Here is a 20405-nt window from a genome sequence, read left to right on the forward strand (position 1 = left end):
CTAATAGAGTGGACAGTGAGTGGACACGGTATTTAAAAACTCCAGCAGCGCTGCTGTGTCTGATCCACTCATACCAGCACAACACACACTAACACACCACCACCATGTCAGTATCACTGCAGTGCTGAAAATCATCCACCACCTAAATAATACCTGCTCTGTGGGGGTCCTGTGGGGGTCCTTACCATTGAAGAACAGGGTGAAAGCAGGCTAAAAAGGTATGTAGAGAAACAGATGGACTACAGTCAGTAATTGTAGAACTACAAAGTGCTCCTATATGGTAAGTGGAGCTGATAAAATGGACAGTGAGTGTAGAAACAAGGAGGTGGTTTTAATGTTATGGCTGATCAGTGTATATCATAATACAAATTAACAATTGCAAAATACTCTTTTTTTCTCAATACATTCAGCCTGTAGTTGGTAGTAAAACCTGTAGTGTGAGGGAAAATTATACTCCTCTCATCCATCATAAGCAGGAGATGCAGGGTAGCCCTGTACTGAATGGCAGATATTTAGTGCTCTGAGTTCTTCATTGGAGTAGAGGGGCTCTTTAGGATGGGGCAAAGTACCGCAGCCATGGTGAAATAGCTTTTGCTTTGCAGCTCAGATCAATGCTTCCATCCATTTCCAGAAATACAAGCATAATGATATTTTCTCCCAAGATTTCAGATCGATTGTGCATAGGCACTACGTTGTTGGCTGCTTATAAAAAAAGAGCTTTCACAACAAGAGGCCCTGATTACAGACTCAGCATGTTGCTGCTGGACCACACCTTTTTCTGTTTATGACTGATTAGTCAGGCGATACCAGGTTTCTTATTGCTTGGGAAAAGCACCTCAGTATGTTCTGTTTCTTTCTGCATGTTAAATGGTAATTATTGTGTAAGGAAAAGGTCATTTATTTATTGGTTTTTCACTGGGCCTAAAATCTCTACAAAACATGGACAGATGCTTAAACATACTTTCCTTGGACTTACATTCACTGACCACTTTTCAGGTACACCTAGCATAAAAGGATATTGACCAAATGTATGCTCATGATCAGGTCCACATCTACTTTTTACCCAATAGTGTATATACAGGATATACGGACCACATATTATTTTGGTGGTGGGCCATTCTCAGCAAGGCATACAACCTAGTTAAAACATGTTATTTCATTTTATCCTGATACAAATATATTAAGACTAGCAGTGATCTTTTTATTCTTAATAATGATTCTTAATATTGTGTCGGTCCCCCTTTTGCTGCCACATACGTAAGGTGTATTCTGACACCTTTCTATCAGAACCAGCATTAACTTCTTCAGCAATTTGAGCTACATTAGCTCGTCTGTTGGATCGGACCACACGGGCCAGCCGTCACTCCCCACGTGCATCAATGAGCCTTGGCCGCCCATGACCCTGTCGCCGGTTTACCACTGTTCCTTCCTTGTACCACTTTTAATAGATACTGACCACTGCAGACTGGGAACACCCCACAAGAGCTGCAGTTTTGGAGATGCTAAATAATACCTGCTCTGTAGTGGTCCTGTGGGGGTCCTGACTAAAAAAGTATGTAGAGAAACAGATGGACTACAGGCAGTAATTGTAGAACTACAAAGTGCTTTTATATGGTAAGTGGAGCTGATAAAATGGACAGTGAGTGTAGAAACAAGGAGGCGGTCATAATGTTATGCCTGATCAGTGTATATTGCTATGGCCTTGCTATTGCTGTGCTGAGAAAAGCCCACTACTCAAATCTGATTATTACTCGTTCCTTTTAATATCTAGATGGGATAAAGTGGCTGGGAATAACAACGGTTAAGCTACAAAGTGAATCTCTGTAGTGGGTGTATTTGATAAATTGGCAACTAAGTGTCCATTCATTTTTCACACTTGTTTGTTTCTAAAACTCACTGCTTAATCACTTCACCAAATCAATTCACCAATTATTGGACTCGCACCTTCAGGTTGACATTGTTGTTTCTTGCGTTGCTGCCTTTTTATTTAATTATTGATTGCACAGGGGCAATTGAAAATAGCGACTCAATCAGCTTTTAATTAGATAACAGTCCTCCCTTTTCACTAGACTGAGATCTATGTGTCTAAGATTGGGTTTCCTCTCTCTAATCTTTTACTGTAGGCATTACGGTAGACAAGTATGGCACAATATTCTTTGTGGATGGGACCATGATCCGCCGCATCGATCAGAACGGAATTATCTCCACGCTGCTGGGCTTCAACGACCTGACCTCGGCACGACCTCTCAGCTGCGACTCCGTCATGGACATCTCACAGGTACATTTTTCCAATTCTTTCTGCCATCTGACAAAACAGGGTGACTGCATCGGTCATCCCTGCTAAACAAACGGACACCAGCGCTGGCTCACAGCTGCAGGCTTAACTGAGCTACAGCCATGTATGAGGAGCCCAGATCCTGTTCTATACACAGACATGCATACACGTGTACACATTCACTCGTGCTGCATAAAAACCCTGTGGACCGCTGCCTAGAACAAATGCTAACAATCGCCCCAGGCTGGTATGCTGCTTAACAAAGGCACAGATGCTTTTATTGGGGATGGGGGTGGGGATTGAGGGTATACAAGGACTGGCACCAGGGAAAAAATACACTGTCTTTATTGTTTATTGTTAATGATGATATACACCGATCAGCCATAACATTAAAACCACCTCCTGGTTTCTACACACACTGTCCATTTTATCAGTTCCACTTATCATATAGAAGCACTTTATAGTTCTACATGCCTTTTTAGCCTGCTTTTAACCTGTTCTTTAATGGTCAAGACCCCCACAGGACCACCACAGAGTAGGTATTATTTAGGTGGTGGATCATTTTCAGCACTGCAGTGACACTGACATGGTGGTGATGTGTTAGGGTGTGTTGTGCTGGTATGAGTGGATCAGACAGCAGTGCTGCTGGAGTTTTTAAATACCATGTCCACTCACTGTCCACTCTATTAGACACTCCTACCTAGTTGGTCCATCTTGTAGATGTAAAGTCAGAGACGATCGCTCATCTATTGCTGCTGTTTGAGTTAGTCACCTTCTAGACCTTCATCATTGGTCACAGGACGCTGCCCACAGGGTGCTGTTGGCTGGAATATTTTTGGTTGGTGGACTATTCTCAGTCCAGCAGTGACAGTGCTGTGTCTGATCCACTCATACCAGCACAACACACACTAACACACCACCACCATGCCAGTAATGGGACGTTTATCAACTACCTTGTAAAGTGCTGTATATCCTTTCTCATAGTAGAAATTAAAAGTCCTTGTTCCAAAGGTCTATTGTTTGACACATTCATACCATCCCGGGGTATATATTGCCATAGAATCCAGCTCTGTTCAGACGTGTTACAGCTTTGTGTCTGATCTACTGTTGGGCCGAATGCACTTCCAGAATTACCTGCCATAGAACATCAAAGCACCAAAATTTCTGTATTGTTATGTGTATCTCTTTAGCAGTGCTGCCAAGTCACTTTCAGATTGCATTAAACGTGGCTACACATACAAGAGCCTTTTAAAATCTAATTTGTAAGATGTGATTAGATAGTATACGTATCACATGACTGGCAAGCATACAGGACAGTTACAGTAACCTTAGCCCTGACCAGCAAGCACTGTCATATTTTTATGTCAACTGGCTTTGTTTCCTCCTGGCTGGGCTGTATGCATGTCTGTGCTCCCTTGTTTCCTCTTCGAGGCTACATCTGCCAGTCTGAGAGCTTTGTTGTTAAAAAAGGACTCAAAGCACAGTCCAAAGGACCTAACGGTGCCTACTACCCTTCCACTGAGACACTTCATACACACCGAACTGCCCTGACATACAGTACATACAAACAGATACATTCATGCATGCTGACACATCACAGACATCTAGACCATCACTTTTACCCTCTGTACCACTCACTCCAAACACACAGGCCCTTACCGACACGTGCATACACCAATATGCTGAAATGAAGCAGCTCCAGGCTCAGCAATGATGACTAATCACACTCATTCCTGCCAGAGATACTCAGACAGTAAAAAGCATCCATTAAAAAAATTCATGGGCTGCACAGCTCGCTACTTCAAACACTCCCCGGACCACTTAACGCAGCCGCTACATTTTCCAGACTCCTCCAGAGCCTCTCCTGTCCTTTTCATCTTCCTCTTACCCAGTTTTATTTTTAAGAATATGTATTTTTTATACATTTGTACTTATTTTCAGGGCTTATTTTTTATGTCTTCAGCAGGAAAGCTTTTAGCAGCCAGTCCAGATAAGCTATAATTCCAAGCACATGATTTTTGCCTTTTACCAAGACCTGTTTTTTTTTTTCCTTTTCTTGTTTCCTTTGCCACCAAGATTGCAGTTTCCCAAAATCAGCATGCTTTTCAGGCCCAAAATAAATGCCCTGGGAGTTTTTACAATTGCTAATTCATGAACTGTTCATCAACAGTGAAGCAGCTCGACAATGATTAAATCTGATTTCGAGCATCATTTCTCCAGTCAAAGTCCCATCATCCCCAGTGCACCCGTCCAAAATGATGATTGAAAGTAAAAGTAAGTGAAAGATTAGTGATAAATAAGTGATCATTAAGCTAGCAGATATCTGAGATTGGCTAGTATTGTTGAAATTAGTTGGTAACACAAGAATACCTTTCAACAAAAGCTGTAGGATACCGTTCTTTATCTTTACCTAGTATCATGGTCTTCTAATTTCTGGATGGATGGATGGATGGATGGAAGGAAGGAAGGAAAGGAAGGACGGACGGACAGACAGAGACAGACAGATAGACGGATAGATGGATGATAGACAGACGGACGGAAGGACGGATAGACAGATAGATATGGATGGATGGATGGATAGATAAGGACGGACGGACGGACAGGGATGGATGGATGGATGGATGGATGGATGGATGGATGGATGGATGGATGGATAGATAGATAGATAGATAGATAGATAGATAGATAGATAGATAGATAGATAGATAGCAGCTTACATCATAAAATTTGTCAATTTATTTATACATAAATTCTGCAATGAAAAAAACCTTTCCATGCAGTCCCGTTGAAGTGAATAGACGCTCAGCTTCTATGGGCAAATGCATTGATGCTGCGGGAATGTATGAGAAATTAACAAAATCGAGTCAGTCGATTTGTGATAAGTAGCTGATTCTGAATGAACTCGTCTTCGAGATATACGTGTTCTAACACATTTGTAGTCAATGAAATGTTAACACAACTGTACATAATTGACCATTTAATTTTTGACATTTTAGGGGAAGCTGAGCTTCCCTTGCAGTCTTAGAGAAATCGCCACTGATAGATAGATAGATAGATAGATAGATAGATAGATAGATAGATAGATAGATAGATAGATAGATAGATAGATAGATAGATAGATAGATAACATATTGGTTAGTGATTAGGATTGACTGCAACTGGTAAATTATCAGTGCCATCTATATACTGTAGTAATAGTTTGACTGCATTTATACAATTCTGAACATTGAACAGTGGTTTCTTGCTTAACTTTATGAAGAAAACCCAAACATCTTGTCTGATTAATACAAAAACAGGTCTTACATAATGGGTGACGCTTTCTACAGTCCAGTGAGCTTTACATGACCATGCTTAGTGCTTAGTGGATGTTGTCTAAAAAAGAGGTTGTTGGCAAGCTGTTGTGTCTGCTTTTTTGGCCCATCTAATCAGCAACAAACTATAATTAAGCATAATTTGTTGATTTTAGAGCAGTGTCTTCTTTCCTAAATCTAAAATAAATAGTTAATGAATTTAATAATTAGGAGATAAAGAAGTATCTATATTAGTCATTAAGTCCCAGAAACAAATTCTCTTCAGTGCACAGATCTGCACACATAGTCACTTTACCACTCATAAAATATTTACCCACATCTTTTGACAAGAAATATGTTTTAAGGAATGGAAAGGTCCCACTCCTCATTCCTAAGTAATGTGGTTTTTTAGAGAAACGGTAGACATTTCCCGTGCTAGCTGTCTGTGAGGGCTACAGAGCTGTGATGGATCATATTACATAAACCACATCGCTTCAAAAGAAAAAAAAACAGATCCATACACACATCAGTGGTGAGAGATGATACTACCTTAAAGTGTTTTGTGTTTTTATGCTTGTGTGTGTGCATATCCCTCACTAAGGGGCCATTACCAAATTATTTACAATCGTCTAGTGAGTGCAAGGTGTTCCTCTTGAAGGTCTTATCGCATCCTAAGATCAGTAAAGCTTTTACTATCTAATATTAGTTTGCTCCACTCCTACAAAATTGAATCTAACTTTTGTAAGAGTGAATGTTTCACCTAGTAAAAGTCATTTTTACTTACACTGATCAGCCATAACATTAAAACCACCTCCTTGTTTCTACACTCACTGTCCATTTTATCAGATCCACCATATAGAGGCACTTTGAAGTTCTACAATCACTGACTGTAGTCCATCTATTTCTCTACATACCTTTTTAGCCTGCTTTCACCCTGTTCTTCAATGGTCAGGACCCCCACAGGACCACTACAGAGCAGGTATTATTTAGGTGGTGGATCATTCTCAGCACTGCAGTGACACTGACATGGTGGTGGTGTGTTAGTGTGTGTTGTGCTGGTATGAGGGGATCAGGGAGTTTTTAAACACCTCACTGTCACTGCTGGACTGAGAATAGTCCACCAATCAAAAACATCTAGCGAACAGTGCCCCATGAGCAGCGTCCTGTGACCACTGATGAAGGTCTAGAAGATGACCAACTCAAACAGCAGCAATAGATGAGCGATCGTCCCTGACTTTACATCTACAAGGTGGACCAACTAGGTAGGAGTGTCTAATAGAGTGGACAGTGGGTGGACACGGTATTTAAAAACTCTGATGTCTGATCCACTCATACCAGCACAACACACACTAACACACCACCACCATGTCAGTGTCACTGCAGTGCTGAGAATGATCCACCACCTAAATAATACCTGCTCTGTGGTGGTCCTGTGGGGGTCCTGACCATTGAAGAACAGGATGAAAGCAGGTTAAAAAGATATGTAGAGAAACAGATGGACTACAATCAGTAATTGTAGAATTACAAAGTGCTCCTGTATGGTAAGTGGAGCTGATAAAATGGACAGTGTGTGTAGAGACCAGGAGGTGGTTTTAATGTTATGGCTGATCGGTGTATATTCATTAATAAAAATATACAAGGTTCTGTAAAATAAAGGTTTTAATTTAGTTTACTCATTTCTGTGATATTACCAAGTCTGTATGTGGTTTACAAATTCAAGCCTTTTGTAACTCTTGGTCTATTCGTCAATAAAGATGATCGATACATACTGATCAGTACACTAAACCACAGACCCTGCAACCCAGACCTTTTATACACCTGCAGCAGTACACAAATTATATGGCAGGTTGAACAAACTAGCGCACTGATCAATGATCACTCTTGGTCTCTTGTTTAAAGAATTAAGAAGCAGGGATTTAAAAAACACCACCAACGAGGATTTACTCTCACCAATGAGACATCTGAGCTAAAGGGGTTTATTCTAAGTGATTTTTTTTGGTATTCAAGTTCTCCGTTAAATAAGTTTATTTATTGGTTTTTCAGCTCTGCTTTGTGTTTTGGTTCCTAGGAGCTTTGCAGAGCTTATTTGACATTTCCCAGTAGTCTGAAAAATAGACGTGTCCCATTTGATGCATTTAAATCAATTGGCTGCTTTTAAGGTCCTCTTTTAATAGACCACACAGCATGACGGCTTGTTTTTTGCTTTCGTTTCCAGTGCATTAAAAACATCTTTTAATCAAGCAGTGTGTGACTATGCCAGGACCAGAACTGAAATAGGATCTACCCCTAGGAGAATGCTTAGGGTTCGGCCACGCCAAAAAGGACTCTGTGCTAATTTTAGTGTATTTAGTCATATCTACTTGTTAAAAGCTGGCCAAATAATTTGCATAACAATAGGCTGTAATTTGAGAACCCGGGGGGGTAAACAGTGCTTTCCTTAAGTACAATCTGGGTCTTGTTCCCAATGGAAATTAGAACATTAATCTCTTTTTGATTATTATGAATTGCTAAATGTAAAAAAGACACCTCAGGGTGGGCCAGCAGATGTAGTGCAGTCTTGTTTGTGTGCCAATGACACACCTATTCATCGCATTCTATTGTTCTCGCTCTCCACTATATATATTTTTTCTTTATTCACTCATCCTTGTGATTACCACCTGCATCCAGAAATGCTGCTATAGAAGTCTCTGAGCAACCTTTGTTTTAAAATAGAGTAGATTTAGTTCTAGCTTACTAAACTACAGTAGAAATGAAAAAGTGGAGCTTCTGCTCACTGTCACAGCAAAAAATCTACTTCTTTATTTACAATGTGCAATTTTCAGTCTGAACATTGCTGTTGCCGTACATTATCTGAGGTCCACTAGGCAGAGGTTGTGTCATTCCAGTCTTTCACTTAATTGATTAAATCACACTGGTCACTTAGTGAATAGGTGCTAATTGGCTTTATGTGTTTTGTAAAAAGCACAAGCTAGACCTTTCCCTGATAGATTAGTAGCTGCCATGAATTAGGGGAGACTCAGAGCGTGGGACATGATGACTTGGAAGACATCAATGTAATATTAATCTAATAATTTATCATATATCACATTATTATATAATAATAAAGTAGCATTCATTATTCCCATTATTTAAAAGAGCTTTACATATGATATAGTAGTCTAATTACCAATTTACTAATGGTAACAGTTAAAATCATGATTAATTATGTTTATTAATATAATAGTTTTAATATAATTTATCAAAAAATTAAAAAAACAGTCCCATAGAACTTGAATTAATGGTTAATTTTAAATTGGCTCAGGTGGCGCAGCTGTAATATACACTAGCACACCAGAGCTGGGGTTTCGAATACATTGTGTTGAATCTCAGCTCTGCCATCCGATGGCCACATGAACGATTGGCTGTTGTTTAGGGTGGGATGAACTGGTGCAATCGACCTCTGCTGGCTGATTGATGGCATGCACAAGGCTGATCTGCATATGAACTCGCCTCATGCAGGTCAAAAGAGGCAGTCTGCGCACATGTCAGAGGGGGCGTGTGTCAGTTGCGAAGCTTCTCAGTCAGCAGAGCTGAAGCGTAACGCAATCAGGGTAATTGGATATAACTAGATTAGGGGAGAAAATGGGGGGGGGGGGGGGGGGTATTCAGATAAAAAAAAGCTATTGCAAAAATCCATCATTTGAGCAGTGAGGGATCCCAGGAAGTAACAAAAGGTCCACATCAATTGAACAATGTCCTTGAGCTGGGCTATACCGCTTCAGGAGATCAGCAAAATTGACTAGAGCTAAACAATATATGGACTCAAAGATAATTAGCAATACTTTACAGAACTTAACAGGCAGCCAATGTAAACTGAATAAGACTTGGGTAACAGGATCTGACTTTTTTTATCTGGAAAGCCAGTTGGTGTCCATTTAGAACACACTAATTATAGTCATTTTCATGTTTCCTCACAGGTACGTCTGGAATGGCCAACTGACCTAGCTGTAAGTCCAATGGACAACTCACTGTATGTTCTGGATAACAATGTGGTGCTGCAGATCTCAGAGAATCACCAGGTCAGGATCGTAGCCGGACGTCCCATGCACTGCCAGGTCCCAGGCCTGGACCACTTCCTAGTGAGCAAAGTGGCCATTCATGCCACGCTAGAATCCGCCAACGCGCTGGCCGTTTCCCACAACGGCATCCTCTACATCGCAGAATCGGATGACAAGAAGATCAATCGTGTGAGACAGGTTTCTACCAACGGCGAGATCTCACTGGTTGCTGGCTCCCCCAGTGGGTGTGACTGTAAAAATGACCCGAACTGCGACTGCTACTCGGGCGACGACGGCTACGCCAAGGACGCAAAGTTGTACTCGCCATCATCGCTGGCAGTCTCACCAGATGGTGAGCTTTTCATCGCTGATCTGGGAAACGTCCGGATACGTTATGTGCGACGAAACAAGGCATATCTCAATCCGCTCAACATGTATGAGGTGTCATCTCCTATTAACGATGAGCTGTACCTGTTTGATGCCAATGGTAGTCACATCTACACCCAGAGTCTGACCACTGGTGACTACCTGTACAACCTGACGTATTCAGGAAAGGGTGATCTGAGCAGCATAACAGATAAGAACAAGAACAAAGCTACTATTCGTAGAGACACTACAGGTATGCCTCTGTGGATCATGACTCCAGATGGACAAACATTTTGGTTCACCATTGGGACTAATAATGCCCTCAAGAGTGTCGGTGCCCAGGGCCAAGAGTTAGCAATTATGACCTACCATGGAAGCTCAGGACTGTTGGCAACAAAGAGCAATGAAGATGGATGGACGACCTTCTACGAGTAAGTAATTGCTTCTATTTAACAGTGTATTTGTATTCACGCTAATATATATATATATAACACAATATTTCATTGCATAGCACTATTATTGGCCAATCAAATCTATACTAATGAGCACAAACGTAGGAGAAAAAGAAAACAAAACGTACTGTAGGCTGCATCTCATACCACACATTACCTTCCTAAAAGAGTATGTCAACTTAGTACAATGCCAGTTGTGTTATTACTATTTTGCTATACACTTTTTTAGTTATATGTCGGGATCAACTTCACTGTACTTCTACATAAAAAAAACTGGGTGCTCAGGTGGCGTAGCGGAAAAACATGCCAGCACACTTGGCCTGACATCTCGAATTTGTGAATTCAAATCTCAGCCCTGCTCCCGGCAGGCTGGGCGCCTAGACAGACAATGATTGGCTCGTCCAATGGGCTGGATGGCGGAGGGCATTCCTTATAACTGATGCAGTTACAACAACTGCTGGCTGATTGATGGTGCCTCCACAGAGACGGGGGATAATGGGGATAAGTGCGTAACTCTAAGTTTGCGAGACTCAATAAGCTACTGCAATACTTCAGATAACTACTTAAATCATTTAACTTGAATATGTTGTTTGATTATTTTTCAATATATTATACACTGTAATATAGTTTATATTACTCTAAACCACCTTTTTTTAAGTGACCCACATTTTGTCCATGATTTTATACAACTCAGGCAACACAATCAACTCTCTCTGCTTTGCTCTGTACAATCTGGTCTCACTGTGGTTTACAAGATGTAACATAAAGCCTCCACAAGGAGTTGTTTGTGTAAAAGTTTTTTTTAATTATTATTATTTTACTCTGCGACCCTTTTTTCCGGCTTAGGTGGGACCCTTAGGTGTTCGAGACCCAGGGTTTGAAAAACTCAAAAAAGCTCAAAAAACTATATACTATATACAGTATATAGATTAATGTTGTTCATCAACAAAGGATTGTGCTAAATAGCAGTTCTGCTTTTGATGTAGTATTGAAAATTGTCAGATATTTAACGTGACTTACAGTTGTGACCATATACAGTCCACGCAATTGAGAGTTAAGGGCCTTGCTCAGGGGCCCAACAAGGGCAAACTGGCCATGCACTTAAACCATTGACCCTCCAATAACTTGTCCAGTATCTTAACTGTTCAGCTACCGTTGACTTTTCACTTTATTGTTACTGAATTCCAAACTCTAGTCTGCATTGGTTGTCTCTGGGTCCTCTAGTTTCTGGACCTACTTTAATCTTAATTACTTTAGAGTAGAGACGCAACGATACACTCTACCCACGATGCGATACGATACTGGGTTCACGATATGATTTTTTCATAATTTCTTTAAACAAAAAGAAATTAAAGACAAATTATGACAGTTTCCTTTTATTATTTCTCTTAAACAAATAAAATACTGTATTTGTGCTTATCTTTTATTTATCTAAACAAACTATGCTAAATAATGTTATTGAGTAAAAAACTGAAATGAAATTTTAAAACAAATCCATCATTAAATAAATAAATGAATAATACAAATAAAGAAAGTATTCTCTGCTGTTTAAAGTAAATATTGATTCATCTTAAATGAATAACCGATTCGAATCGTGGCACATGTGCACCGATTTTTAACTGTCATGTGGTGCATCGTTACATCCCTACTTTAGAGCAATGATAATCAGTTGCTATACATAAATAAATACATATGTTTAAATAATCTGGACAGAATTTTCTGAAGAATTAAAGCCATAAGTTTTTTCTTAGATACTCCCAGTTGCTTTGCATTAATTTCAGTACTGCAGGGCTTTGTGTACCATATGATGTAACTAAAATCTATGTATAAGATGGAACACAAACTGTTGTGTATTGTTATTTCATTAGTTCGAAATCCATGCGACAATATAATTACCTCGACTTGCTTATCGAGATGGTAAATCCCCTCACATCGTAAACAAATTTTTTCATTTGGAACGGCTTGTTCTTTCCTCTGAAGTCCGTTTGAAAGTGGGCATCTGTCACTTGTACTTTTCCCTTTTTTATTTGCCTAACACTAGTTTTTGGAACCAATTATTTGGCTGTAGTTTGTCCTTGTTCCTCTTGATAGTCCTTTTTCACACATTACTAGAACATATTTGGAAAGAAGCACAAGATGACCCTTGGCAAATAGAAATGCCTGCCAGTGATGTTTTGCTCCAAAATGTGTTTGCTTTTTTCAAAATGATAGGAAAATACTTCACCAGCAATTACATGTTTATCTCCCTGCTGTTGTATTGAAAATAGATGCAGTCATATTATTTGTTCAAATAGGCTGAAAGTGCATTAGCTCAATACTTTTTGTTACAATGAGAAAAAAACTATAATTAACGTAAGAAAGGGTTCAAACCCTGTGCTTTTTTAAATAATTAGATTTTATTTAGTCTGCTTTTTCCACCCCAGACAGAACAGACTAGACTTCATCATAAAAAACATGTTTTTCGGCTGTTTATTCTTTTTTTATATTATTAGTTTTGAAGGTTATATTGCAGCCAGAAGGACCAAACTTATAATGCACCAATAGAGGAATGGAATGGACCTCACTATTTATCTACACCCACCAATCTGCAAACACTATAGACTCTCAGAGTTTATCATAACCACCACCTGAATTCATTAGGCCCCTTTGAAGCCTGCTAGCCCGAGGACATGCGCTAGCTACGCCAGCCAGGATCTGTGCCAAGACTGTATGCAAAACAGCAGCGACAAACACAACAAAAGCATCTGCTGAGCTGTTCTCTCCATTAAGCTTTATTGGAATTTGCTGTTCTGTCAAGGCTGCAGATGTGTTTGCCTTATCATAATAGAGTTTTGAGGCATTGTTGAGTTGCAGAAGTAGTCTGCTAATTTTTAAAGACGTATTTTAGTCAGCATGTTTATGTAAAAAACAAGAAATGGCAGACTCACGATCGACGGAGAAGGGACGGAAAGTTCAGGTCATTTATGCTATAGTAAAAATACATTTAAGTAGGTGTTACTTTTATAGAACCCCAGGTGCTTTGGTATGGGCTTTTGGGTTGCTATGAAATTGGGCTGTGTAGATGGATGGATGGATGGATGGATGGATAATCAGAAGGTTGCTGGTTCAAGCCTCACCACTGCCAGGCTGCTACTGTTGGGTCCTTGAGCAAGGCCCTTAAACCTCAATTGCTTAGGCTGTATAGTGTCACAGTATTGTATGCCGGATAAAAGCGTCTGCTAAATGCTAAAAATGTAAATGTAATGTAAGTGAAATGCTTCCACATACACTGAAGAGTCAAAACATTAGGGCAACTCACTCTAGAATGCCTTTATTTGTCATACAGTGTATCACAAAAGTGAGTACACCCCTCACATTTCTGCAGATATTTAAGTATATCTTTTCATGGGACAACACTGACAAAATGACACTTTGACACAATGAAAAGTAGTCTGTGTGCAGCTTATATAACAGTGTAAATTTATTCTTCCCTCAAAATAACTCAATATACAGCCATTAATGTCTAAACCACCGGCAACAAAAGTGAGTACACCCCTAAGAGACTACACCCCTAAATGTCCAAATTGAGCACTGCTTGTCATTTTCCCTCCAAAATGTCATGTGATTTGTTAGTGTTACTAGGTCTCAGGTGTGCATAGGGAGCAGGTGTGTTCAATTTAGTAGTACAGCTCTCACACTCTCTCATACTGGTCACTGAAAGTTCCAACATGGCACCTCATGGCAAAGAACTCTCTGAGGATCTTAAAAGACGAATTGTTGCGCTACATGAAGATGGCCAAGGCTACATGAAGATTGCCAACACCCTGAAACTGAGCTGCAGCACAGTGGCCAAGATCATCCAGCGTTTTAAAAGAGCAGGGTCCACTCAGAACAGACCTCGCGTTGGTCATCCAAAGAAGCTGAGTGCACGTGCTCAGCGTCACATCCGACTGCTGTCTTTGAAAGATAGGCGCAGGAGTGCTGTCAGCATTGCTGCAGAGATTGAAAAGGTGGGGGGTCAGCCTGTCAGTGCTCAGACCATACGCCGCACACTACATCAAATTGGTCTGCATGGCTGTCACCCCAGAAGGAAGCCTCTTCTGAAGTCTCTACACAAGAAAGCCTGCAAACAGTTTGCTGAAGACATGTCAACAAAGGACATGGATTACTGGAACCATGTCCTATGGTCTGATGAGACCAAGATTAATTTGTTTGGTTCAGATGGTCTCAAGCATGTGTGGCGGCAATCAGGTGAGGAGTACAAAGATAAGTGTGTCATGCCTACAGTCAAGCATGGTGGTGGGAATGCCATGGTCTGGGGCTGCATGAGTGCAGCAGGTGTTGGGGAGTTACATTTCATTGAGGGACACATGAACTCCAATATGTACTGTGAAATACTGAAGCAGAGCATGATCCCCTCCCTCCGGAAACTGGGTCGCAGGGCAGTGTTCCAGCATGATAATGACCCCAAACACACCTCTAAGACGACCACTGCTTTATTGAAGAGGCTGAGGGTAAAGGTGATGGACTGGCCAAGCATGTCTCCAGACCTAAACCCAATAGAACATCTTTTGGGCATCCTCAAGCGGAAGGTGGAGGAGCGCAAAGTCTCGAATATCCGCCAGCTCCGTGATGTCGTCATGGAGGACTGGAAAAGCATTCCAGTGGCAACCTGTGAAGCTCTGGTAAACTCCATGCCCAGGAGAGTTAAGGCAGTTCTGGGAAATAATGGTGGCCACACAAAATATTGACACTTCAGGAACTTTCACTAAGGGGTGTACTCACTTTTGTTTCCGGTGGTTTAGACATTAATGGCTGTATATTGAGTTATTTTGAGGGAAGAATAAATTTACACTGTTATATAAGCTGCACACAGACTACTTTTCATTGTGTCTAAGTGTCATTTTGTCAGTGTTGTCCCATGAAAAGATATACTTAAATATCTGCAGAAATGTGAGGGGTGTACTCACTTTTGTGATACACTGTATATACACATACAGGTGTACAAGCATCAGAGGGTCAGAGCGCAGACTCAGCCATTGTGCGGCACCTCTCGAGCTGAGAGGGTTAAGGGCCTTTCTCAATGGCCCAACCTTTCAATACATAGCCCAAAGCGCTACCCACTAGGCTACCACTGTTCCTAATATGCTGTCATAATAGCTCTGACCCGTCTAGACATTGACTCACAATTATCTGTTGTATGTGGTGCCAGGACATCACCAGCAGGTTCCTCAACATCTGTGCATTGCACTGAGGTTCATCCTACAGTGTATTTTAGTGCCAACTCTTCAGGAATAAATACACTGTATTGTGAGACATATGTATTGTGCAGTATTATTGTGCAGTCTATACCAGATGCCTTAGCTATCATGTCCTCAAGCATTAGTAAATCTTAACCGTCCAACATTTGGGGTTTTTGGCTTGTCACCCTCAAACCACACCTTGCTGTTTTGGAGATACAACCCAGTCATTTGTAAATACTGATTTGACCCTTATCAGAGTCACTTAGGTCATTCTGCATTTAACACATTAATATAGGTTAACTAACATTAGCCCAACATTTATGCACAATTACTACAAAATAGCCAACGCCATGCACATTTTTGGCACATGATACAAAGATAGGCCACAGCATAGTGTAATAACATCTGTAATGTTACTGGGGTCAGATTCCTGATACAACAACCACTTTGTGATTCAGTATTTGTACTTAAAAGTGGAAACATCACTTTTATAAACCTTTTTTTGAAATCTGGTAAATACGGAATCTGCCACTACAAGAGAGAGTCTTTCTGTTTATTTTGTAATCAGTTTGGATAAGAAAATAGTGCCAAGAACTGGTCTTTTATCTCTGATTACATCTGTTCACAAAAATAGAAGAGGACAACTCAATTTGGTTCCTAATACAATGCTGAGCGTTTCCTCTCCAAAAACTCTCACATACCTCTGAAGTCTTTACCCTCGAATCAGATCCAATTTCAGCTCTGGCGCTCCTGTCTTCGGGTTTTGCTCAGATGAGACCGGAGGGGAGGGGTTGTCCTGTGAACCTACTGAAACCATCACTTCCGTTTGAAATGTTATTACTGAGACCGGACGCCTGTTAGTTTCCTGCAGGCTTCAATCATGTGACTGATACAAATCTTCAAGTAGATGTGCTCAGACATCATTTTAGAGGAAGGGTAGGGAAAAAAACTGATTTAGTTGTGGTGTTACTAAAAATGTTTTCAGCATTATATATATATATATATATATATATATATATATATATATATATATATATATATATATATATATATACTGTATATATAGTGGGGGAAATAAGTATTTGATCCCCTGCTGATTTTGTAAGTTTACCCCCTTACAAAGACTTGAACAGTCTATAATTTTTATGGAAGGTTTATTTTAACAGAGAGAGACAGAATATCAACAAAAAAACATTAAATAAAAGTTATAAATTAATTTGTATTTAATTAAGGGAAATAAGTATTTGATCCCCTACCAACCAGCAAGAATTCTGACCCCCACAGACCGGTTATGTGCACAAAAGGCACACAAATTAGTCCTGTCCCTGTATAAAAGACTCCTGTCACAGAATCAGTTTCTTCCGTTCAAATCTCTCGACCACCATGGGCAAGACCAAAGAGCTATCAAAGGACGTCAGGGACAAGATTGTAGACCTGCACAAGGCTGGAATGGGCTACAAGACCATCAGCAAGAAGCTTGGTGAGAAAGAGACCACTGTTGGTGCGATCATTCGAAAATGGAAGAAATACAAGATCACAGTCAATCACCCTCGCTCTGGAGCTCCATTCAAGATCTCACCTGGTGGGGTAAGAATGATTCTGAGAAAGGTGAGGTCAGTCCAGAATTACACGGGAGGAGCTTGTCAATGATCTCAAGGGAGCTGGGAGCACAGTCACCAAGAAAACCATTAGTAACACACTTCGCCGTAATGGATTGAGATCCTGCAGTGCCCACAAAGTCCCTCTGCTCAAGAAGGCTCATGTACAGGCCCGTCTGAAGTTTGCCAATGAACACCTGAATGCCTCCAAACACGGCGAGTGGAGTTGATGCCAAAGAGCTCAATTTTGGTCTCATCTGACCATATCACATTCTCCCAAGCTTTCTCTGAATCATTCAGGTGTTCATTGGCAAACTTCAGACGGGCCTCTACAATCTTGTCCCTGACGTCCTTTGATAGCTCTTTGGTCTTGCCCATGGTGGTCGAGAGATTTGAACGGAAGAAACTGATTCTGTGACAGGAGTCTTTTATACAGGGACAGGACTAATTTGTGTGCCTTTTGTGCACATAACCGGTCTGTGGGGGTCAGAATTCTTGCTGGTTGGTAGGGGATCAAATACTTATTTCCCTTAATTAAATACAAATTAATTTATAACTTTTATTTAATGTTTTTTTTCTGGATTTTTTGTTGATATTCTGTCTCTCTCTGTTAAAATAAACCTTCCATAAAAATTATAGACTGTTCAAGTCTTTGTAAGGGGGTAAACTTACAAAATCAGCAGGGGATCAAATACTTATTTCCCCCACTGTATATATATATATATATATATATATATATATATATATATATATATATATATATATATATATATATATATATATATACAGTATATATATATATATACAGTGTATCACAAAAGTGAGTACACCCCTCACATTTCTGCAAATATTTCATTATATCTTTTCATGGGACAACACTATAGACATGAAACTTGGATATAATTTAGAGTAGTCAGTGTACAGCTTGTATAGCAGTGTAGATTTACTGTCTTCTGAAAATAACTCAACACACAGCCATTAATGTCTAAATAGCTGGCAACATAAGTGAGTACACCCCACAGTGAACATGTCCAAATTGTGCCCAAATGTGTCGTTGTCCCTCCCTGGTGTCATGTGTCAAGGTCCCAGGTGTAAATGGGGAGCAGGGCTGTTAAATTTGGTGTTTTGGGTACAATTCTCTCATACTGGCCACTGGATATTCAACATGGCACCTCATGGCAAAGAACTCTCTGAGGATGTGAGAAATAGAATTGTTGCTCTCCACAAAGATGGCCTGGGCTATAAGAAGATTGCTAACACCCTGAAACTGAGCTACAGCATGGTGGCCAAGGTCATACAGCGGTTTTCCAGGACAGGTTCCACTCGGAACAGGCTTCGCCAGGGTCGACCAAAGAAGTTGAGTCCACGTGTTCGGCGTCATATCCAGAGGTTGGCTTTAAAAAATAGACACATGAGTGCTGCCAGCATTGCTGCAGAGGTTGAAGATGTGGGAGGTCAGCCTGTCAGTGCTCAGACCATACGCCGCACACTGCATCAACTCAGTCTGCATGGTCGTCATCCCAGAAGGAAGCTGACGCAGAAGAAAGCCCGCAAACAGTTTGCTGAAAACAAGCAGTCCAAGAACATGGATTACTGGAATGCCCTGTGGTCTGACGAGACCAAGATAAACTTGTTTGGCTCAGATGGTGTCCAGCATGTGTGGCGGCGCCCTGGTGAGAAGTACCAAGACAACTGTATCTTGCCTACAGTCAAGCATGGTGGTGGTAGCATCATGGTCTGGGGCTGCATGAGTGCTGCCGGCACTGGGGAGCTGCAGTTCATTGAGGGAAACATGAATTCCAACATGTACTGTGACATTCTGAAACAGAGCATGATCCCCTCTTCGAAAACTGGGCCTCATGGCAGTTTTCCAACAGGATAACGACCCCAAACACAACCTCCAAGATGACAACTGCCTTGCTGAGGAAGCTGAAGGTAAAGGTGATGGACTAAACCCAATTGAGCACCTGTGGCGCATCCTCAAGTGGAAGGTGGAGGAGTTCAAGGTGTCTAACATCCACCAGCTCCGTGATGTCATCATGGAGGAGTGGAAGAGGATTCCAGTAGCAACCTGTGCAGCTCTGGTGAATTCCATGCCCAGGAGGGTTAAGGCAGTGCTGGATAATAATGGTGGTCACACAAAATATTGACACTTTGGGCACAATTTGGACATGTTCACTGTGGGGTGTACTCACTTATGTTGCCAGCCATTTAGACATTAATGGCTGTGTGTTGAGTTATTTTCAGAAGACAGTAAATCTACACTGCTATACAAGCTGTACACTGACTACTCTAAGTTATATCCAAGTTTCATTTTTATAGTGTTGTCCCATGAAAAGATATAATGAAATATTTGCAGAAATGTGAGGGGTGTACTCACTTTTGTGATACACTGTATATATATATATATATATAATATTATACAATAGGTATAAAAGAATAATTATTATTATCAGGACGTAATTAAGCTCTGTTGGTTTTATTTTATTTTTCATTATTTTTTTAAATGCTGTTTTCTTATTTACAATTGTAACATCAATTAAAAAGTTCTCAAATTGTTAAATTTTGTTTGAATGTGTTTTTTATATTAAAACTTTATTTTAATTTGACATAATTAATTAAATAAGTATAAAATTAAATTATTATTATTAATTGTTTTAACATGTAATTAAGCTCTGTTGGTTTTATTTGATTTTCTTTTGTTTTTTTTAAGAGCAATTAAAAAGTGCTCAAATTGTTACATTCTGTTTAAATGTTTTTATTTTTATTATATATATATATATATATACAGTGCCTTGCAAAAGTATTCAGCCCCCTTGAACTTTTCAACCTTTTGCCACATTTCAGGCTTCAAACATAACGATATGAAATTGTAATTTTTTGTGAAGAATCAACAACAAGTGGGACACAATCGTGAAGTAGAACGAAATTTATTGGATATTTTAAACTTTTTTTAGAAATAAAAAACTAAAAAGTGGGGCGTGCAATATTATTCAGCCCCTTTACTTTCAGTGCAGCAAACTCACTCCAGAAGTTCAGTGAGGATCTCTGAATGATCCAAAGTTGACCTAAATGACTGATGGTGATAAATAGAATCCACCTGTGTGTAATCAAGTCTCCGTATAAATGCACCTGCTCTGTGACAGTCTCAGAGTTCTGTTTAAA

The 20405-nt window shown here is 40.1% G+C and overlaps 1 protein-coding gene across 1 annotated transcript in view; it reads left to right on the forward strand.

The window, feature by feature from the left end:
* The window catches only part of tenm4 (teneurin transmembrane protein 4), a 349240-nt gene that overhangs the window by 287261 nt on the left and 41574 nt on the right, over nt 1-20405 (forward strand). The window contains exons 24-25 of the mRNA XM_063016253.1: nt 2124-2278; nt 9522-10399. Coding sequence (XP_062872323.1) covers nt 2124-2278; nt 9522-10399 — 1033 coding nt within the window. The remainder of the gene's footprint in view (nt 1-2123; nt 2279-9521; nt 10400-20405) is intronic.

Source organism: Trichomycterus rosablanca, chromosome 20 (genome assembly GCF_030014385.1).
Source record: "Trichomycterus rosablanca isolate fTriRos1 chromosome 20, fTriRos1.hap1, whole genome shotgun sequence".
NCBI lineage: Eukaryota > Metazoa > Chordata > Actinopteri > Siluriformes > Trichomycteridae > Trichomycterus > Trichomycterus rosablanca.